At 45.8% G+C, this 17,334-nt stretch overlaps 2 protein-coding genes across 2 annotated transcripts; one reads left to right on the forward strand and one right to left on the reverse strand.

Annotated features, from left to right (window-relative positions):
* Positions 1 to 1,288: 1,288 nt before the first annotated feature.
* On the forward strand, positions 1,289 to 15,951 carry gcc2 (GRIP and coiled-coil domain containing 2). Its single transcript, XM_076039710.1, has 24 exons — positions 1,289 to 1,477; positions 2,168 to 2,230; positions 2,332 to 2,416; positions 2,509 to 2,588; positions 2,679 to 2,783; positions 2,919 to 3,417; positions 3,652 to 5,525; positions 5,881 to 5,944; positions 6,096 to 6,196; positions 6,400 to 6,498; positions 7,401 to 7,520; positions 8,481 to 8,645; positions 8,779 to 8,883; positions 9,372 to 9,534; positions 9,683 to 9,783; positions 10,040 to 10,117; positions 10,258 to 10,395; positions 10,939 to 11,060; positions 11,194 to 11,370; positions 11,482 to 11,690; positions 13,019 to 13,246; positions 13,411 to 13,550; positions 15,320 to 15,521; positions 15,826 to 15,951. Exons 1-24 carry the CDS (start codon positions 1,472 to 1,474, stop codon positions 15,897 to 15,899), a joined length of 4,998 nt encoding a protein of 1,665 aa, XP_075895825.1. The 5' UTR covers positions 1,289 to 1,471; the 3' UTR covers positions 15,900 to 15,951.
* tmem223 (transmembrane protein 223) lies at positions 13,591 to 14,746 on the reverse strand. Its single transcript, XM_076039718.1, has one exon. The coding sequence runs from the start codon at positions 14,554 to 14,556 to the stop codon at positions 13,756 to 13,758; it is 801 nt and encodes a 266-aa protein (XP_075895833.1). The 5' UTR covers positions 14,557 to 14,746; the 3' UTR covers positions 13,591 to 13,755.
* Positions 15,952 to 17,334: the final 1,383 nt, after the last annotated feature.

Below are 17,334 nucleotides of genomic sequence, written 5' to 3' on the forward strand. Positions count from 1 at the left end.
TGTTTGAGAAAAATTTGCACAACGATTTTTAAGTCGGTTCTCCCCGTGTCTGCGTGGGTTCTCTCCGGGTTCTCCGGCTTCCTCCCACAGTCCAAACACATGCATGTGAGGTCAATTGAACACTCTAAATTGTCCGTAGGTGTGCGTAGACGTAGGGGTCTCATCCGTAGGACTTAAAAAGTGGTCTCGAGACCAAACCCAATCTCCAGTACTACAACACCAGTGTGGGCGACAGAAAGGAGAACCCACTCTGTTGCTCTTCTTGATGTTCTCTATCGCGAGCTGTTCATTACACCCTAAACGCCAGCTAGTGCCACTTGTACTACTGCAAAGTCGTCCCTGACTGACGGCCACGAGTGGGAAGTGAAAAATGGCTGCAAAACACTGCTGGATGCCCCGGGGAAGGGCAGGGCAGGGGAGGGGCTGTGATGGATGGGTGTGTTTGACCCGAGCAGGGGTAGAAGGCAGAGATGGGTCTCTTCCAGCTGAGACAGGAAGTAGACAGAGCCGCTGCCCCCTCTGCTCGGAGCATCCCGGCCTTGTCAGGATGAGAGGCACCTCGCTAAGCTCCCTCCGTCAGCCGTGTCAAAACAGACGCCCTCCATATTCAGCAGGCCTCTCGTGATTGGAATGCGGGAGCGTGAGCCAAGAACCCGTCCGCTGAGTTTGTGACAGTCGGGATGTCAGTGCCAGGGCAGCTCCGACTCCCTGCAGCTCCTCCCGGAGACAATGCCACGGGAGTGTCAGACAACTTCAGGGTGATTTTATGCCCTATGAGGTCTTGCACAGCTGGCAACAAAATAGCATCAGTAACCTTTTTGGTTCTTGTCCTCAGACCCTGTCACTGGATGCTGTCTCTGTCGTTGAGATTTGTGTTCTGTTGATGTATGGGCCCTTTTTTGTATAAAGATAATTTAAAACAAACATTTAAACGTATGTATTGGCATGAAATAGTATATTAAATATTTTCTTCACTAAAATCAAGTCACCAAACCAGAGAGAAGGGACCAGCAAGAAGAAAATTTTTATTGTATTTGTTTTTTGTCATATTTTATTATAACTAAAATAAAACAAAACAAACACAAAACAACAACCCATATACAACACGTTTTTTTATTATTATTATTATTTTTATTCGATAAATGTACATTTTTAAAATCCAGTAATATGCAACTTCCCTCGCACACTTGATAGAATGCAATGCCCCTCGGTCCAAATTGTCTCAAAATAATGTCGCTACGTTTTACTGCCGCGTGGAATATGTGACGTAATTTCACTGACGTCACATAGCTGACGTTTGCGGAAGCTTTGGTCTCCGCTTCAGGCTGCTCGCTGCCGAACCAAAACAGAGATGGCATTCTAAAATTTAAAGGGAGCGTCCGTTTATCGAATATCGGTTTGATTTTGTCGCCGTGACTTTTACAGGTGTCTGTCCGTGTCTGTCAAACGACGGAACCAAACTCCGGCCGATATGGAGGTAATTCCAAACGTTCGAGCTGCTAGCATTAGCTACAATTGAGTAATGTGTAGGCAGGGGAAACACGTTTGGGTTGTCAGTTGAAAAGACGTCAATACTTTAGCGGTTAGTAAATCCGTTTGTCATCATTAATTACTACTTAAACCAGCTAATAAAACTGACAACTCTGTTAGACTTGTCGTCGACGACTTTGCGCACCTGAAACGTTGGAAACGAAACGATCACATGAAACGATAACAGCAACAATAAGGTTGCATTATGGAAAAACGATGCATGTGGAGCAGTTACTATACATTATGGCAGTAAAACACACAAAAATGTCTCTTAAGTGTTAATAGCGCGCTATTTTGGATAAAACTCCCTTGCGCCGTTATAAATATACAAATGTGCCCTTGTTTGAGTATTGAATATATATCATATTCCGTGCCGAACCTGCCTTGTGAAGCACATAATTGTCTGTGTAGATCGTATCATATCTCTCTTTCGCTTTCTGTGCAAGCCTTTAAACATGAACACCGGTTGTTTTTTTCCCAAACGTCATACCTGGCTGCATCCGGACCGACTACGAGATCATGACGTCCTTCATGTCAAACGAGAATTACGGGCTACCTGGCAGACTGCCCATATCTCGTCAGGAGTTTTCTGTTTGCATTGCTCAGAGTTTATCTGCATTTCCTCTCTTTGAAACAGGAGCCTGGTGGTGCAGGAGGAGAGTCTGTCGCTCAGTCACCAGCAGGTGCAGGCAAGTCAAAGGTAATGATCAGCTAGTGGATGTGTTTATATTAGCTGATAAAGGGTGAAGATTTACTTTGCATTGTATGTTTGTTTATTTATTTTGTATATATATTGCTTAGCTGGACACACTGTCCAAAGATGACCTCATCAAATTTGCCAAGAAGCAGATGGCTGGCATGCAGAAGATGAAGAGCAAATGCGCTGGTAGCTATGGTTGTTTTTGTTTACTCATTGGCTTGATGGGCCACTGCTGTTCTCATGCATGACTCTCTACCCTCCTCCTTTTTTTTCCCTAGAATTGGAAAAAGAAGTTGAATCCCTTAAACAGCGTCCCCCAAATCAGATCAGCAATCCAGACGACTCGGTTCTAATACAGGTTTGTTTGTCCTCTCTTCGCTTGTCTACTTTGTCCCTATTTGCATGTCACCTGATCTCCATTCAAAATCATGTAAACTTTGTGCACTAGGAGCTGACAGAGAAGATGGATGCTTTACTGCTGGAAAAGGCTGAGATTCAACAAAGTTTTGCACTGTCTCGTAAAGATCTTGTGAAAAATAAGAAGCAAGCCAAGGTGAAATGCATTCAACTTGAATGTGACAACATTTATTTTTCCACTGTTTTTTGAAATTGTATATTTCCTCTACAGATGCATGTTTGTAATGATTCTGGATTGTCATCACACTCATATGTAAATTCATTTGTGCAGGATGATTTAGATGCACTTCAAGGAGAGCTCGACCGCATAACAAGAGATCAACAAAGCCAGATCGAGGCTCTAGACAGCCAAATCCAGCAGTCCAACCATAAACACCAAGAGGAAGTGGCTTTCTTCCAAAAGTTGCTGAAAGAGAGAGAGGAAAGTGACAGGCAAAGGGAGAGCGAAAGAGACCGCTTGACTGAACTCGCCAGCGCCAAAGAGAGCTCAGAAGAAGTCTGCCGGGGTTTGGAAGCTCAGCTCGAGGCACTTCGAACGCAGCTGGAAACAATCCAAGAGCAGAGATCGCAGGAGATTGTCGAGGGTCAAGATGGCCTCCAGAAGGAGTTGACAGATGCCCAACAAGAGGTTGAGAATCTCAAGGAGGAGCTCGCCCAGAAGAGTCTGCAGCACGAGGAGGAAATGAGGGCTCTGGAGGAGGACTTTGAAATAGAGAGGGACCGTCTTCTCTTGCTCCACGAAGAGCTGACAGAGCAGCTCGCTCTCAAAGGTATGACTGCACTTTGATTACAGCCAGGGATCAGACGGCCTCGCACGCCATAGCTTTCATTTCCTTCATGCATCCATCTGATGGAGAGCTCATCGAAAGCGTTTTGCTGCCCAGGGCTGTCTGTTAGAGAGATGCTTTGACTTAATATAGCTAATAACTGCTTCCCGTCGGGAGATCTGGAATGACCTATGGTTTTAAATGGTTAATGGTTAACATACCCCTTTATATTTACAGACAGCTACCTGCAGGATGTGCAAGAGGAAGAGGAGGAGCCTGCCCGGGGCTCAGGAATCGCAAGAATGCTCGAGTTGTCTGGCTGCAGCCAGGGCGAATCCAATCACGGTGATGGAGAAGAGACTGAGTCCGGAAGACTGAAAGCAGCGTCGGAAGAACTTCAAGCCCAGAACACCATGTTGCAGGATGAGCTCACCCTGCTTAGCAACGTGAAGGCAGAGCTGGAGGCCGAGCTGGAAAGGATCAGGGAGGAGTTCCAGACAGAGAGGGAGGAGCTGGAGTTCAAGATCAATGAGCTGCAGATGAACCGGGAAGGAGCCACCGGTGACGCAACCACATCGATGGACCCTGAAGAACCCCAAGAGAGTGAAGCAGGAACTGTAGCTGAACATAATCAGCCAGGTGACTCCAAAGAGGCGGAACGCATTCCAGTGGATGGAGAGCAGCAGAAACTCGAAGAGCTGGTTACAAAGTGTGAGGCTTTGACCACAGAAAGAGACGCCGCGCTGGACGAGTGTCAACACATTCGAGACATAATGCAAGGCTTCGAGACGGAGCTGGCACAGAAAACCAAAGATTTTGTCCAGCAGTACAACACCATGAAGGAGCAGAGCGCCAACACAGTGCAGGTCCTGCAAGACAAAATGAACAAACTCAGCCAGGAGAGGGACAAACATTTGGAGGAGCAGAGTCAGGTTAATGAAGAAAACAAAAGTCTGATGGCAGACGTGCAAGACCTAAAGGTGAAGCTGGAAGTTTCTGCAGGCGTGGACCAGAAACTTCAGTCCTCTGTGGAGGAGCAAACAGCTTTAGCCTGTGAGCTGAAGCAGACCGTGGAGGAGCTGATGAAGCACAAAGAGGAAATCCTGTCCCAACTGCAAATGAAGGAAAACATGACCCAGGATTTGCAAGACATAGTCAACACACTGACTGACGAGCGGGACAAAATACTCTCACAGCTGAAGAACAGTGAAGAGCAACTGCAAAAGCTCAAGCAGGAAGGAGCGCAGGAGACCGAGATGCTACTGGAAGACAAAGAAAAGGAAGCACTTTTACTCAGGCAAGAAAATGAGGGGTTGAAAGGCATGAAAAGAGAGAGAGAGGATGAAATAGACCATTTGAAAGATCAGAATAAAAAGTTAGAGGTGCGTCTGATGGAGGAGTTGGACAAAAGGCAGGAGATGGTTTCTGCTCTTGAAGGGACCATCAAAGATCTCTCCACAGAGAAGAGCCGCCTCTGTCAGGACTCTGAGGAAGCTTCCTCTGCACTCTCAAAAGCAATGGAAGAAAAGGAGCTTTTGGCCTCTAGGTTGGCCACCCTGGAGGCCCAGCTGGAGAAGGAGACCTCTGAGAAGAACCTCTGTGAGGCAAAGCAGAGTTCACTGGCAGAAGAGGCCGAGCAGGCACGCGCCACCGTCAGGGCCTTGGAGGAAAACCAGGCTGAGATGCTCAGAAACTCTAAGCTGGATATTGAGGAGTTGCAGGCACGCGTAGATGAGCTGGAGAAGGAGAGGAGCCTGTTGAAGGAGAGTCTCGAGGAGGCCCAGGGAGCAGTCATGTCAGAGGAGATGCAGAAAGAGCTCCAGGCTCGGATCGCAGACCTGGAGCAGGAGAGAGACATGGTGAGAAACAACCTGGAGGGGGTGCTGAAGGACGTCGAGGGGCTTCAGAAGGACCTGGAGGACATGAAGTCGGTCAACGAGAGGATTCACGAGGAGAACAACAACCTGAGGGGTCAGCTCTCTGAGATGCCCCAACAGATGGAGCAGAAAGAGGCGGTCAACACCGAGGAGGAGATGAGGGAGCTCCAGGAGCAGCTGAGAGAGAAGGATTCAGTCATATCACAGATGAAGACTGAGGTGGCAGCCATCCAGGTATGTTCTGTCCTGCCTTCTGGCCTCAGGGATGTTTGAATTAGTAATCTCTGCTGATGTCAGGTAATTGACGAATAATCTGCAGACAAACTCAAACTCACAGATATTCTTGTCAATGGTTGCTCCGAATGAATCTTTGTTTATCAGATATTCTGTAAACATTCTCTCTTTCCACAGTAAAAAACTTTGAGAAAAAGAAACATGCTGTCTTATAGGACAATTTTCTGTGACGCTAATATGGGAATTAGAAGCACCAGTGAGGTGGTTGATATGGGTAAATAAAGAAAAACTGTGACTGACGTGCAATTAGAGCATTTCACCACCCCCCCCCCAATTTGTTTGTCGTCGCTCCCAGGAGTCTGCTGCTCAGTCAGCTTCATCAGAAGAAAAGGCAGCGGGCGAGATCGCCGAGAAAATGGGTACGGAGGCAGAACAATTGTCCGTGCTAATGAGTGAGATCTGCTCTTCATCTTCCCTCAAAGAGACGTCTAGTTAGGCGGCACTTTGAGGCAGGCGGCGGATTAAAAGTCACCAATTCAGAGCATGCAAATGTGTCTCTCACCCCCTCAGCTCTAATGGAGAAAGAACTGAAAGACAAGGATGAGAAGATGATCAAAATCAAGGCAGTGGCCATCAAAGCAAAGAAGGAGCTGGACATCAGTAAAAAAGAGGTTGAGTGACACTTAAATCCCGAATGCAATATTTGATATTCTCACATGATTTTTTTCTATTATTTATTGTAGCAAAACAATCAGCAGGAAACAAATTATAATCAGTTGTAATCGATTTAGACGGCAGAAAAGGATGAAATCTCATTAACAAGATTATCATTTGTACACGGAATAATCTACCAATGCATCTGATTTTATTCCAGGTTACGACCCTCAGAGAGGAAGTGGAAACGCTGAAGGCAGACAGGGAGAGAGTGAACAGCTCAATGAAAGACATCATCCACGGGGCTGAAGGCTACAAGGTAGGAAGCTGCAAACCTGTGTCTGGGGAAAAACATATTCCGGCATGCTCGCTATTAGAAAATAATAAAACCATGACAGCCACCCGTTCGTTCAGGGCATATGTTCAGATTTATTCGATCAGGACAATGCACATTAATTGACATGTCAGCAAAGCATCAATGTAAATATGCCACAGTTGGCATCAATGCTCATTTTAATCCGTTGTCCCAAGGCAGATAATAGTTATCTGCCACATAATAGTTATGCATTTGAATTATGTATGTATTTTCAGAATGGTTTCTTTTTCCCTCAGCAACATTATTATCATCATTATTATTATTAGAAGTAATTATTTAATTTGATTTTCTTGTCTTGTGGTGAAAAAATAGGAAGTCAATCATGTAAATGGCAGCTTTCATAAAGCGCACATCTGTACGGAATCAATGCGGCGACATACTGCAGACACCTGGAGGGAGTGATGCCCCTGGGAATTGATCAGGGAGGGATCACTTACTTTCATTTGAATCAATTTTCTATTCTCATCAGCCCACAGATGAGAACATCGAGTCCTTCCTACAGTGCACTCGCTCTCAAAGTGTCATTACAGGGTTTATGTGCCGAGTGTCTCTCGTACGTTGCTAATAGAGGAGCGTCATAGGTTTAAAGACCCCTCATCCCTCATCTCATCCCCCAGTGTGCACTGTGCTCTGTGGCTGCAACCAGCTTATTAGGGAGGACTCTCTCTCTCTCTCTCTCTCTCCCCCTCTCTCTCTCCCTCTCTCTCGGGCCTAATGAGATATTGGCCATTTGCTTGAATGCAAATCCGTTGCGAAGTAAATAGTGTTTACCTGCACTGAGGCCTTTCAAATCTGGCTTCCTGCGGTGAATTAAAGTGTGTGTGTGTGTGTGTGTGCGCGTGTAGAACCTGCAGATAGATTACGACCGGCAGACGGAGCAGCTGGATAAGGAGCGAGAGAAGACGGAGGCAGCCGAGAAACAAATCGCCGAGCTGACCAAGCGGCTCAGCGGTGCTGTCACACAGGTAGCGCAGCAGACACACACTCAAACACCCGCCGCACCCACGCACTGCCCCTAACAAACACACCCACCCCCCTTCCACCTCCAACACACACACACTAAATCTCAGCAGCGCCGCTCCGTCCAGCCGTACGTCTCCGCCCTCGCTTCTCTCATAACTCACTTTCCCGCCGTATTTACGACGAGTCATTTCAGTCGCGACGCTTTCGCCCGCCGATGCTTGATAGCCCGGCGCCCACATACAGCCCATCAGATGTGAGTGGGTGAGCCGACCCGAGAAAATTCTGTTTGTATAGACCCCCGCTGCTCCCTGAGCTCGTAACGGCTCCTTTCCAATGAGAGAACAACAGACAGGTAAATGGAGCGGGGCATAGCTGCCATCTGCCGCGCGCTAGCGCAACGCCATTCTCTCAGATATAGTTTATTCTTGTGAGTGTTTGCAAGTCTCAGGGGGGAAGGCAGGCAGGCAGGCAGACGGAGGGAGAGCGAGCTAGTCGGGGGGGCTCAGCTTGTGTCTGGACGTCTCTGTGCCCACAGACGGTCGGGGAGGGGGGGGGGGGCTGCGTCTGCTGCCTCGACGCTCCCACAGCCCCCCGCCGCTGTCAGTTTTGCATGAATGGCTTTCAGATTTGTCACGTGTCTTCAGCAGTTTTGATGCCACTTTCTCTCTTCTCAGATTCATTTTGCAGTGAATCTCTAATGGAAGAATAGAGCTCTGTGACAGTAGAATCTCCTTAAGCTGGACAACTTAATGTTTTGCTTACTTTTTGGAAATGTCAATAAGCACTCAAACAATAGTATTGTTCATTTTCAAAAATCATAGCATGTGACAAATTTATCTTATCTATAGCTTTAACAAGAGCTGACAAGAGTTCTTCTCTGATGCCATCGGATTTGCATTTGTGAAGATCTAAATATGTCACCCAGTAGCCATGATAGCAAGGTATCGTTCACTTTTTTCTAGAATGAGGCAATGGGCAGTGAGAAAGAAGACCTACTGACAGGTATGGAGACCTTGAGGAACGCACTGAAGCAGCTGGAGGCCCACAACCAGGACCTGCAGAGGCAGTTGGCCAGTCTGGACAAAGACCTGCTGGCTGAGAGAGCCATGAAAGAGCAGAAAATCAAGGTGGGAAAACAAATAAGCCAGATACATTATGCATCGGACAAAACTTTGGAAAATGCTGGTCTTGAATATCTTAGGATGGAATTGAATATTGTTAGTATTTGGCATGTGTGTGAGTGTGTTTGTTTGCTTGCAGGACCTGTCATCTGCCATGAAGGAGGTGGAAGGGCTGACAGCTCAGCTCCGCAAGCAGCAGCAGCAGTCTCAGCAGACTGCCCAGGAGCTGGAGCAGCTACGCAAGGTACACACACTCACTCACACACACACACACACACACACACACACAGACACACACGCAGTGTGTGTTCCTCAGACGCTGGAGTCTCAGAGGGCCTGTCCGGTCAAGCGACTGGGCTGGTGATGGCCAGCCGGAAGCTACAGCAGCGCTTCTCACACAGGAAAAGAGAGCAGGTTCAGCCCAGGGCAACAAAGCTGCTGTTTCTCTTCCATTAGTGGAAAACACATGGACATAGTGCAGCAGTGTGTAGAAGCTGCCTGGAGGTCTAACTGCCAACATTGTTCGTAAAGCCGAAGAAACAGTATTTTCAGAGTTTTTTTCAGATTTTATTATTTTATTTAAGGTCTAGAAAGAGAGGGTATACATTATTCAATTTGCATCTTTTCACAAAACTTCAGTTGCATTAAAGCTTTTAATGAAGGGGATCCTTTTTTTTTCTATTTTAAGTTTTGGTACATTTGTCTGGTGTTATGTGCTGGCTCTGCCTGTAGGGGGCGCAGCAGAGCTCTCTGCTGGACATGGAGATGGCGGACTATGAACGCCTGGTTAAAGAACTCAACGCTAAACTCCAAGGGCGAGACGAGTGCGCTGAAGAGTTAAAGGCCCAGATAAACACCCTGACACAGAAGGAGGACACACTCAAGCAGGAAATAGGTATGTTTGTGTTACACAAAGGTCTTTATGTTATGGTTGCATCAAAGTGTAAAGATCACCTGTCAAAATATCCTTTGAGGGACATTATTTCACATTCTTCAGGCATCACAAACTGTCTGCATGCATCTACGTGTGTGTGTGTTCACAGAGGTTTTGAAGTCCCAGCTTGACCAGGGGGAGGAGAAGACTTCCAAGATGAAACAGCTGCTGGTGAAGACCAAGAAGGACCTGGCTGATGCCAAGAAACAGGTCTGTTGTGTGTTGTGTGTGTGTGTGTGTGTGTGTGTCCCACAGGATTTCCTGTCAGCTGATTGACTGATGAATTCAGTGTTCTGCAACCGTGTGCGGTGATCGATTATAAAAGAAACCTTGAAGATGTTGGGAATGGTTGTTTGTATATGTTGCCGTATTTTAGCACATGTATTTTTACTGTGTGTGTGTGTGTGTGTGTGTGTGTGTGTGTGTGTGTGTGTGTGTGTGTGTGTGTGTGTGTGTGTGTGTGCAGGAGAGCTCCCTTCTAGTGCAGCAGGCTTCTCTCAAAGGCGAGCTTGAAGGCAACCAACAGCAGGTTGAAAACTTTAAGGTAACCAAACTTTTCTCATCAGTCCATCTAAGAAAGATGGAATTTTACAATTTTACACAATTTAAGCAACATAAAATAGAGATATATAAAGAATATACAAAGTCATGCAGGAACTGTGTGCATCTGTTTGTGCATTAAAGATCGAAATGAGCGAGCTCACGGCGGAGCGCCATCGGCTGCAGGAGCAGCTGAGGTCTGCGACGGAGCAGCAGCAGCGAACCAGCAGCTCCCTGCAGCAGCGCATCACTGCGCTGCAGCAGGACAGAGACACTGTTCAGGTACCTACGCAAGCTTATAACACACACACTATTTGAACTTTTACTAAGACCCCGCAATATGGAGTTGTGGCACTAAAATAACCACTTAAAAGCTGTGGCTCTCATCATATAAAGTCATCCAAAATACAACCATGAAAGCAAACGCAATCTGTCCAATTTGGCTTTTTAAGACTTTGGTAAAACTTCAAACTTTGATCTAATCTACTGTTATGTTCCTTTTATCTTTTCCCTTTTATGTTTTTTTTTTAATCCATTTATGAGAAATAAATAAATATGGTTTGAATGGACTTTCATGTACTCCAAAGGGTTCAAAGCAGTTCTTCTTTTTCTTTTGGGTGTGTCTAGATAGACGTGTTTCCAGTTTTTGTTGCTTTTTTGGGATGGTAGTGTAACATCTGGACTGTTTTGAAAACTGAAAGATGAGATTTTTGTGTATTGAAAAACTGAATCGTTGAATTGAATTGTTATTGAAATCGGAACAAAAAAAAAAAACATTTGAAGTGCAGAAAGAGAAAATGCTCAGTGGGTCTCTGCTGATTCCAGGCTGAGCTTGCTACGACCACTGCAGAATTTGAAAGCTACAAGGTTCGAGTGCACAACGTGCTCAAACAGCAGAAGAGTAAAACAACATCCCAGAGTGACGGAGACGCTGGGAAGATTGAGAGGTGAGCTCTAAAAACCATCAAACCAAGTCACCGTTGTGTGGGTGTGAGCTGGACTGGATGTTGCCACTTGGCTCTGCTGCTCACCGCGTTTAGTTGCTCTCAGCATGAACTTCTTCCATGTTGTGTCTTAAAGGGAACAGCTGGTCTCGCAGGTTGAGAAACTGAAGGCCAAGCTGACAGAAAACCATCAGAGCCTTCAGAGCAGTGCCATGGAGCTGCAGCAGCTCCAGGTGGAACACGACACTCTGCTGGAGAGACACAACAAAATCTTGCAGGAGACCATCAGCAAGGAGGCGGAGCTGCGTGAGAGGTGCGTCTGCTTTACCCTGAACTGCACAGAAATGTTCTAAATCACCATGTGCATTACTTTATTTCAGGCTTCTTAACACTAAATAAACTGTCTCTCTGTCTCAATCTCCAGGCTGCTGTCAGTTCAGTCGGACAACGTGACCCTTCGCTCAGATCTGTCCCAGGCTCAGACCGACCTGTCCTCCCAGATCGAGACCCAGCGGCAGACCTACAGGGAGCAGCTGAGGAAGCTGCAGGACGACCACCGGGCCACCGTGGAGACCCTGCAGGGACAGATGACCCGCGTGGAGGAGCAGCTCTTCAACCTGCAGAGCCAGAACAGTGAGCGCACGGCCGCCAGTAACTGCTTACCCATGTGGAGGAAAGGCAGCTGGGTTGCAAGAGTAAAGACAAACCGGTCAGGGCAGCAAGTGTGAAGAGCGCTGCAGCTTTTCCATCTTGTTTACTCTGTGCTTCTGAGGGGAACGATGGGAGAGATTTATCAGGAGAGGAGAAGTGGAAACTCATCCATCACCTCCCACACAGCTGCCAGTCTGCACTCAAAAGTGCAAGTGCACATAGTAACGACAGGGTGTGTGTGTGTGTGTGTGTGTGTGTGTGTGTGTGTGTGTGTGTGTGTGTGTGTGTCTTCATCACGGCCAGGTGTTGGCTCTATCCCCGCCTCTCAGTGGGCAAAACGCCTCATGTGGCATCTGGATAGGCTCATCATTAGCGACTCACATGTGGGCCAGGAGCTGCCTGCCTCATGTCCTGAGCCAGGAGTCACATTTGACCATTTTGGTCACTCTATTCTGATTTAACGACGGTCAAAAGTGCAGAGGGGTGTCATGGTTTTCGACAGACCCTAGTGGGCAGGTGGGCCGTAAAACTACTGGACAATTTTACTGGTCTCAGATATATAGCATGTCTCATATGTAGCAAACCGTAAAACTGATCTCTACTGGTGTGTTGACATTGACAACACCTTCATGGTTGAACTGTTGAGATCAGTGTGCTTTACAAGGCTCCCTGTGTCAGGGGAACTATTTACACAACTGTATTTTCTAATTTAGGCTCAGGGGACTTGTCAACAATCTCATCAGACCACCCATGTGTAATCACTCACAAAACTGCGCTAAATTTAATTTGGGCACAGAGTAGATTGGGAGATAGGAGGTGGAAGGGTTTTGTGTCTGTTCTTCTGGTTCAGTTTCAGGCCCCATTAATCTCAATACTGTCATTTTTTTTCCCTCTGAGCTTCTCACCACTCTCCTTGTCCTTCCCTTCACACTTGTTGCCAGCTAAATTAGTCAGTAGTGTGTCTGGTGCCCCCTCTTGTCAAAGTCAAGTAAGACACTGGATTCAATGGGGCAAAGTAGTCTTTACTGTGTTGGTAGGTTCTTCTTTACATATATTTTTTTTTCAGATGAGGTATCTATAACCTTTTTGTAGTAATAAATCATCCTTTCTGTATTCATCTGGGAAGGATTTTTTTTTAACTGTAGTCTGTCTGATTTTTTTGTTATTGTCTAAGGATTATATCCACTTCTCTGATGTGATAAACTTCATCCTCTGCTCTCATGCATTCTTCCAAAAGAATGGTTTCCTTTGGGGCTTAATTATGTTCATCATGTCCTATCTAATCTAATCATCTCAATCTTTTCTTTTAGGTTCCGTGTCAGTCCAGTCAGCCCGTAAGTCCCTGGCATCAGAGTTTCAGCGCAGAGGCACGGATCCGAACCAGGCTGGAGTCGGGCTGATGATGCTCAGCGACCTGCAGTCAATGGCCAGGGAGGAGGGCGAGGGCATGGAGACCACCGAGACCGAAACCCCCTCCCCTACTGTCAGATCCCTGCCCTCTTTGGAGCATCTGCTCACATCGCCAGACCCCAAACAAGGTCAGATTGAAAGAGGAGCAGTTTCCAATTTGTAGTAGTACTAAACCAGTGAAGTCTAACTTGCACGTTATTCAAGAATGACTAGATACAGTGACAGATCTCCCTCTGCCTGTAATTGTCTCAAATTGTGATTTTACTTTTTTGCGCTCCAACTTGATTCCCAGAGCCGTTTGTGTGGACAGTGGAGCCTACCAAAGAAGAGCTGAGTCAAAAGCTGAACACTGCTACCAAGAGTATGGCGCACATGAACAGACTTCTGCACGAAACGGAGGCCACCAATGCTGTTCTCATGGAGCAGATCACTGTACGTACACATCAACAGTACACACACTTGAACAACTCAATTAGTTTTCTCCATAAGAGTTCAAAAAACAAACTTTAATATCATTTTGAATATTGACTGACCCAATACTCTTTCTTAATTTTGACACTTGGCTGGAATTTATTCATGTATTTCAGCTGTCAACAAATCAACAGATGTTAAACACATAGTTGTGATTCTCCACAAGCTAAACCGCTCGGTAGGCCCCAACGGTGACATCGAACAGTCGCGCATTGTTTATGGTTCCCTCTTTGTCGAGAAGAAAGTAGAACTTGTGTCCTTTGACCCTGAGAGGGATGAACATCGGGGACTCCTGCCTGTGAGCGTGACAGGCCACCTCGGACAGAGGGACCGTTATCTTCCGGGCTCGGTCCATTCCCAGAGGTGACTGAGTGGAAACCGACACCATCCTTCCGCCTTTGTGCAAAATCACTTGGCTGACAGAACGCCGGCAAAAGAGGACCCCGAGTCCTACTATCCCGGCTCCTATTGCCAGGCATCCCAGCGTGAAGCCGTACCTCCAGATGCTGGAGCCCAAGTTCATCTCGAAACTCCACACCCCAGCCAACCCGGTGGTGGTGGTGGTGGGTGAGGAGGAGGAAGAAGCTTTGTTCTTCCCTGTGTCTCTCAGCCCGGTGTAAGCAAACTGTCCCAGATACGTCCAGAACAGAAACTGTCCGCCGCAGAAGGCCGCCAGCAGCCGGAAGAAGCGGCTCCTGTCGTGCTCAAACAAGGTGACGTCCCTGGAGAGCTGTGCGGGAGTGCACAGGCCGCGGTGACCCGTCCGCTGCTGCTGCTGTCGAAAGCCCTTTAGCCCGGTGTTTAGCGCGAAGATCCTGCTGCACAATCCCGACATGCACGCCGTGTTCGGCTTGGCTTGTGCAACGTGTCCGCACATCGACGCGTGTTGAGAGATTTGTTGCTGAACGAGTCGTAAATACTTGGAGTAACACAACACCGGCCCGGATAGTAATCGCTCAAAACCCATTTTTTTTATCGCGAAGATCTGATTCAGTTATTCAAAAGGAAATTTAACTATATTGTTTCGAGAGTATGCAAGGCAATTCGGTCATACTTCGCTTTTGAAGGTTTTTTTTTTTTTTTTTGGCAAATGCTCCCGATTACTCCAACTGCCTCACCGTGGGCGCCGCCATTTTTTATTTTACGTGTGACGTTCGCTCGCTGTAGACGTGCGGTCACAGTGTACGGGAGGCAACAGTGGCCAAAATACGTTGAGTTCCGTTCTGGGCGTGGTAAGTGACCTAACCGAGAATAGCGCTAGAGGAAACGCCCGTTAAACAGACTGTCATTTCTTTCTTTACTGTTTGCTTTTCTCACATCTTTCAGGAAATGAAAGTGTTGCATACTCACTGGTTTAATACAATATTCAACCCAATGAGTCACAGATGTAGAACAGGTTGTGGTAAATGATAACTTAAAATAGGGTTTCAAAAAAGTTTCACGTAGTTTTAACTGCTTTGTTATCGATAGAAATTAGAAAAAAGCTCAATGTTAAAATTGGATTGAAATATTTTAATCAACAATCAAGTGCAGGATTGATGTCTTTAACAAAGGAGTGAAATAAAGCTGAAAAGACCACGTCCCATATCGATTTAAAATGAAATGCGCCATTTCATTGTGAAGTACGGGACAATTCTGTATTTTAAGGGAAGGTTGGCAACTCTAGTCTACACTACTCTAGACGGTTACGAATTCTTATTGCCGACTTGTTGATATGTTTAATTTGCTAGCTGTTGAAGAGTGAGCTGCGTCGCCTGGAACGAAACCAGGAACGGGAGAAGAGTGTGGCCAATCTGGAGTATCTGAAGAACGTCCTGCTGCAGTTCATCTTCCTGCAGTCGGGCAGTGAGAGGCAGGCACTTTTGCCTGTCATTCACACAATGTTGCAGCTCAGTCCAGAGGAAAAAAACAAACTGGCAGCAATTGCCCAGGGTAAGCTGCAGTACATGCATACAGGGCCTGTTCCCACTTCCCAATTTCCCGCTTTTGAAATTTGTCCTCAGTGATCAGATGCACCTTTACTAACTATGTAGATAAATGTAGACATTGTTTCGGCTTGTAAGGGTCAAATATCTTCATGGCTGCTTTCAATTTCTTTTTCAACATGGACACAGCCAGTTTACATGCTCTGAGAAATGACTCGAGATGAGATATTGGGCTTAAAACTGGAATGTTGTGATTGTGCATGATAAACATCGAGTGTTATGTCTAACTGGTTGTTGTTTAATTTGTGTAGGTGAGCAAGAGGCCTCTGGGAACCGAGGCTCTGGTTGGACCTCCTATCTCCACAGCTGGTCTGGAATCAGATAGGGCTGTCCGTCTGAATAAAAGATCATGACTACTGGGATAGGTGTGACTGAAACGGGAGATTTGCAATTTTTGTCATCAAAAATGACCGGGGACCAAGAAGAATACAAAAAACAAAAACAAAAGGTAAAGCAGAGATACCATCAAATTGAATGAGCAGTAATAGTGGCAATAGACTTTTACCAACTACTATATACTGTGACACATTTCGGTCTTCCCTAGTCTTATCATTAACATGCGAGACAAAAAAAAAAAAAATCCCTACAGTGCTTCTGAAGGGTGCAGCCCCTTGAAGTAGAGCTCACTAGGCAGAAGAAGACATGATGGAAAAAACAAAAATATTTTTTCATGGGGAAAAGCAGCATTTCACAGTAACGTCGTGATTTCACTTTTTAAGATTTAACAAAAAAAATATGGAAAGTCTTGAATTTTAAGATCTTTGGTGTACAAAGGTCAATGGCTGATCTGTTGTTGTGTTTTGCATCTGCAAGAGAATTCTAGCATCTGAATGTTTTTATTGAAACGCAAGAGCCGTTGTTTAACCACGCTCCTTGCAGTACGAACCTGTAAAAAAAAAAAAAAAGATTTTTTTTTTCTTGTAAAAATTTGTGAATTGAAAATGCAAAATTGTTAAAGGAAAAATCTGCAGTTAATGAAGTATGTTGGGTTAAAGTAACAGCCTTTAAAAAGAGAGTCTCTAATTTTCTTTGAAGCACATTTTTACATTCTCAGGCTCACGACCAACATAACAAACAGATATTAATCACAATTCCAAAACCAGAGCGGAAATTTCTTAAAAATGTATTCTGCACTGGCAGTCGCTTTGTGGTATGTTATTGTTCTGTTGTTTTGTGTTACTGTTTGAAAACCAAATTAATTTTATTGCTTTCCAAGCCTCTTTTTTTTTTTTTTGTGGGTTTGGAGGTTGGGTTAATCGTTGGGGTTTCTCAGTTATGCCGATGTTTAATCACTGGACATGAAGGATGTACAGCCTACACTGCAGCAACCAGCCATGACAGGGCACACACACGCACGCACGCACACACGCAAACACACACTCTGTGGAAGTGTCCTTGAGCCGAAACTCCCTCTTAGAGCCATGGGTGAAGAGGCTGACCCTGACCTGGGCTTTCCCTCGCCGACGCCTGGTGCTGCTCCTTCCTGCATTATATTTTTGCTCCAGTTCTACTAATGATGATAGTATATGGCTTGTTCATCATGTATCCAATGCAGCTTTTGTTGGAGTGCAGGCGAATGTATCTAAAGGCATTGATATTTATGGTGGTACACATGAGAAGAGACTGAAATTAATGTAACTAAAATTGTGTCTGTTATAGAATGAATGGGCATTTCATGTATATTTACCTGTTGAGTTATTTTATTTCTTTCCATCTATGTCCTGCAAAATAAAGTCGACACGGATAATAAAGTCTGACGG

The sequence above is a fragment of the Nelusetta ayraudi genome, unplaced genomic scaffold (assembly GCF_046127955.1).
Source record: "Nelusetta ayraudi isolate G7.1 ecotype Tasmania unplaced genomic scaffold, CSIRO-AGI_Nayr_v1 ptg000060l, whole genome shotgun sequence".
NCBI lineage: Eukaryota > Metazoa > Chordata > Actinopteri > Tetraodontiformes > Monacanthidae > Nelusetta > Nelusetta ayraudi.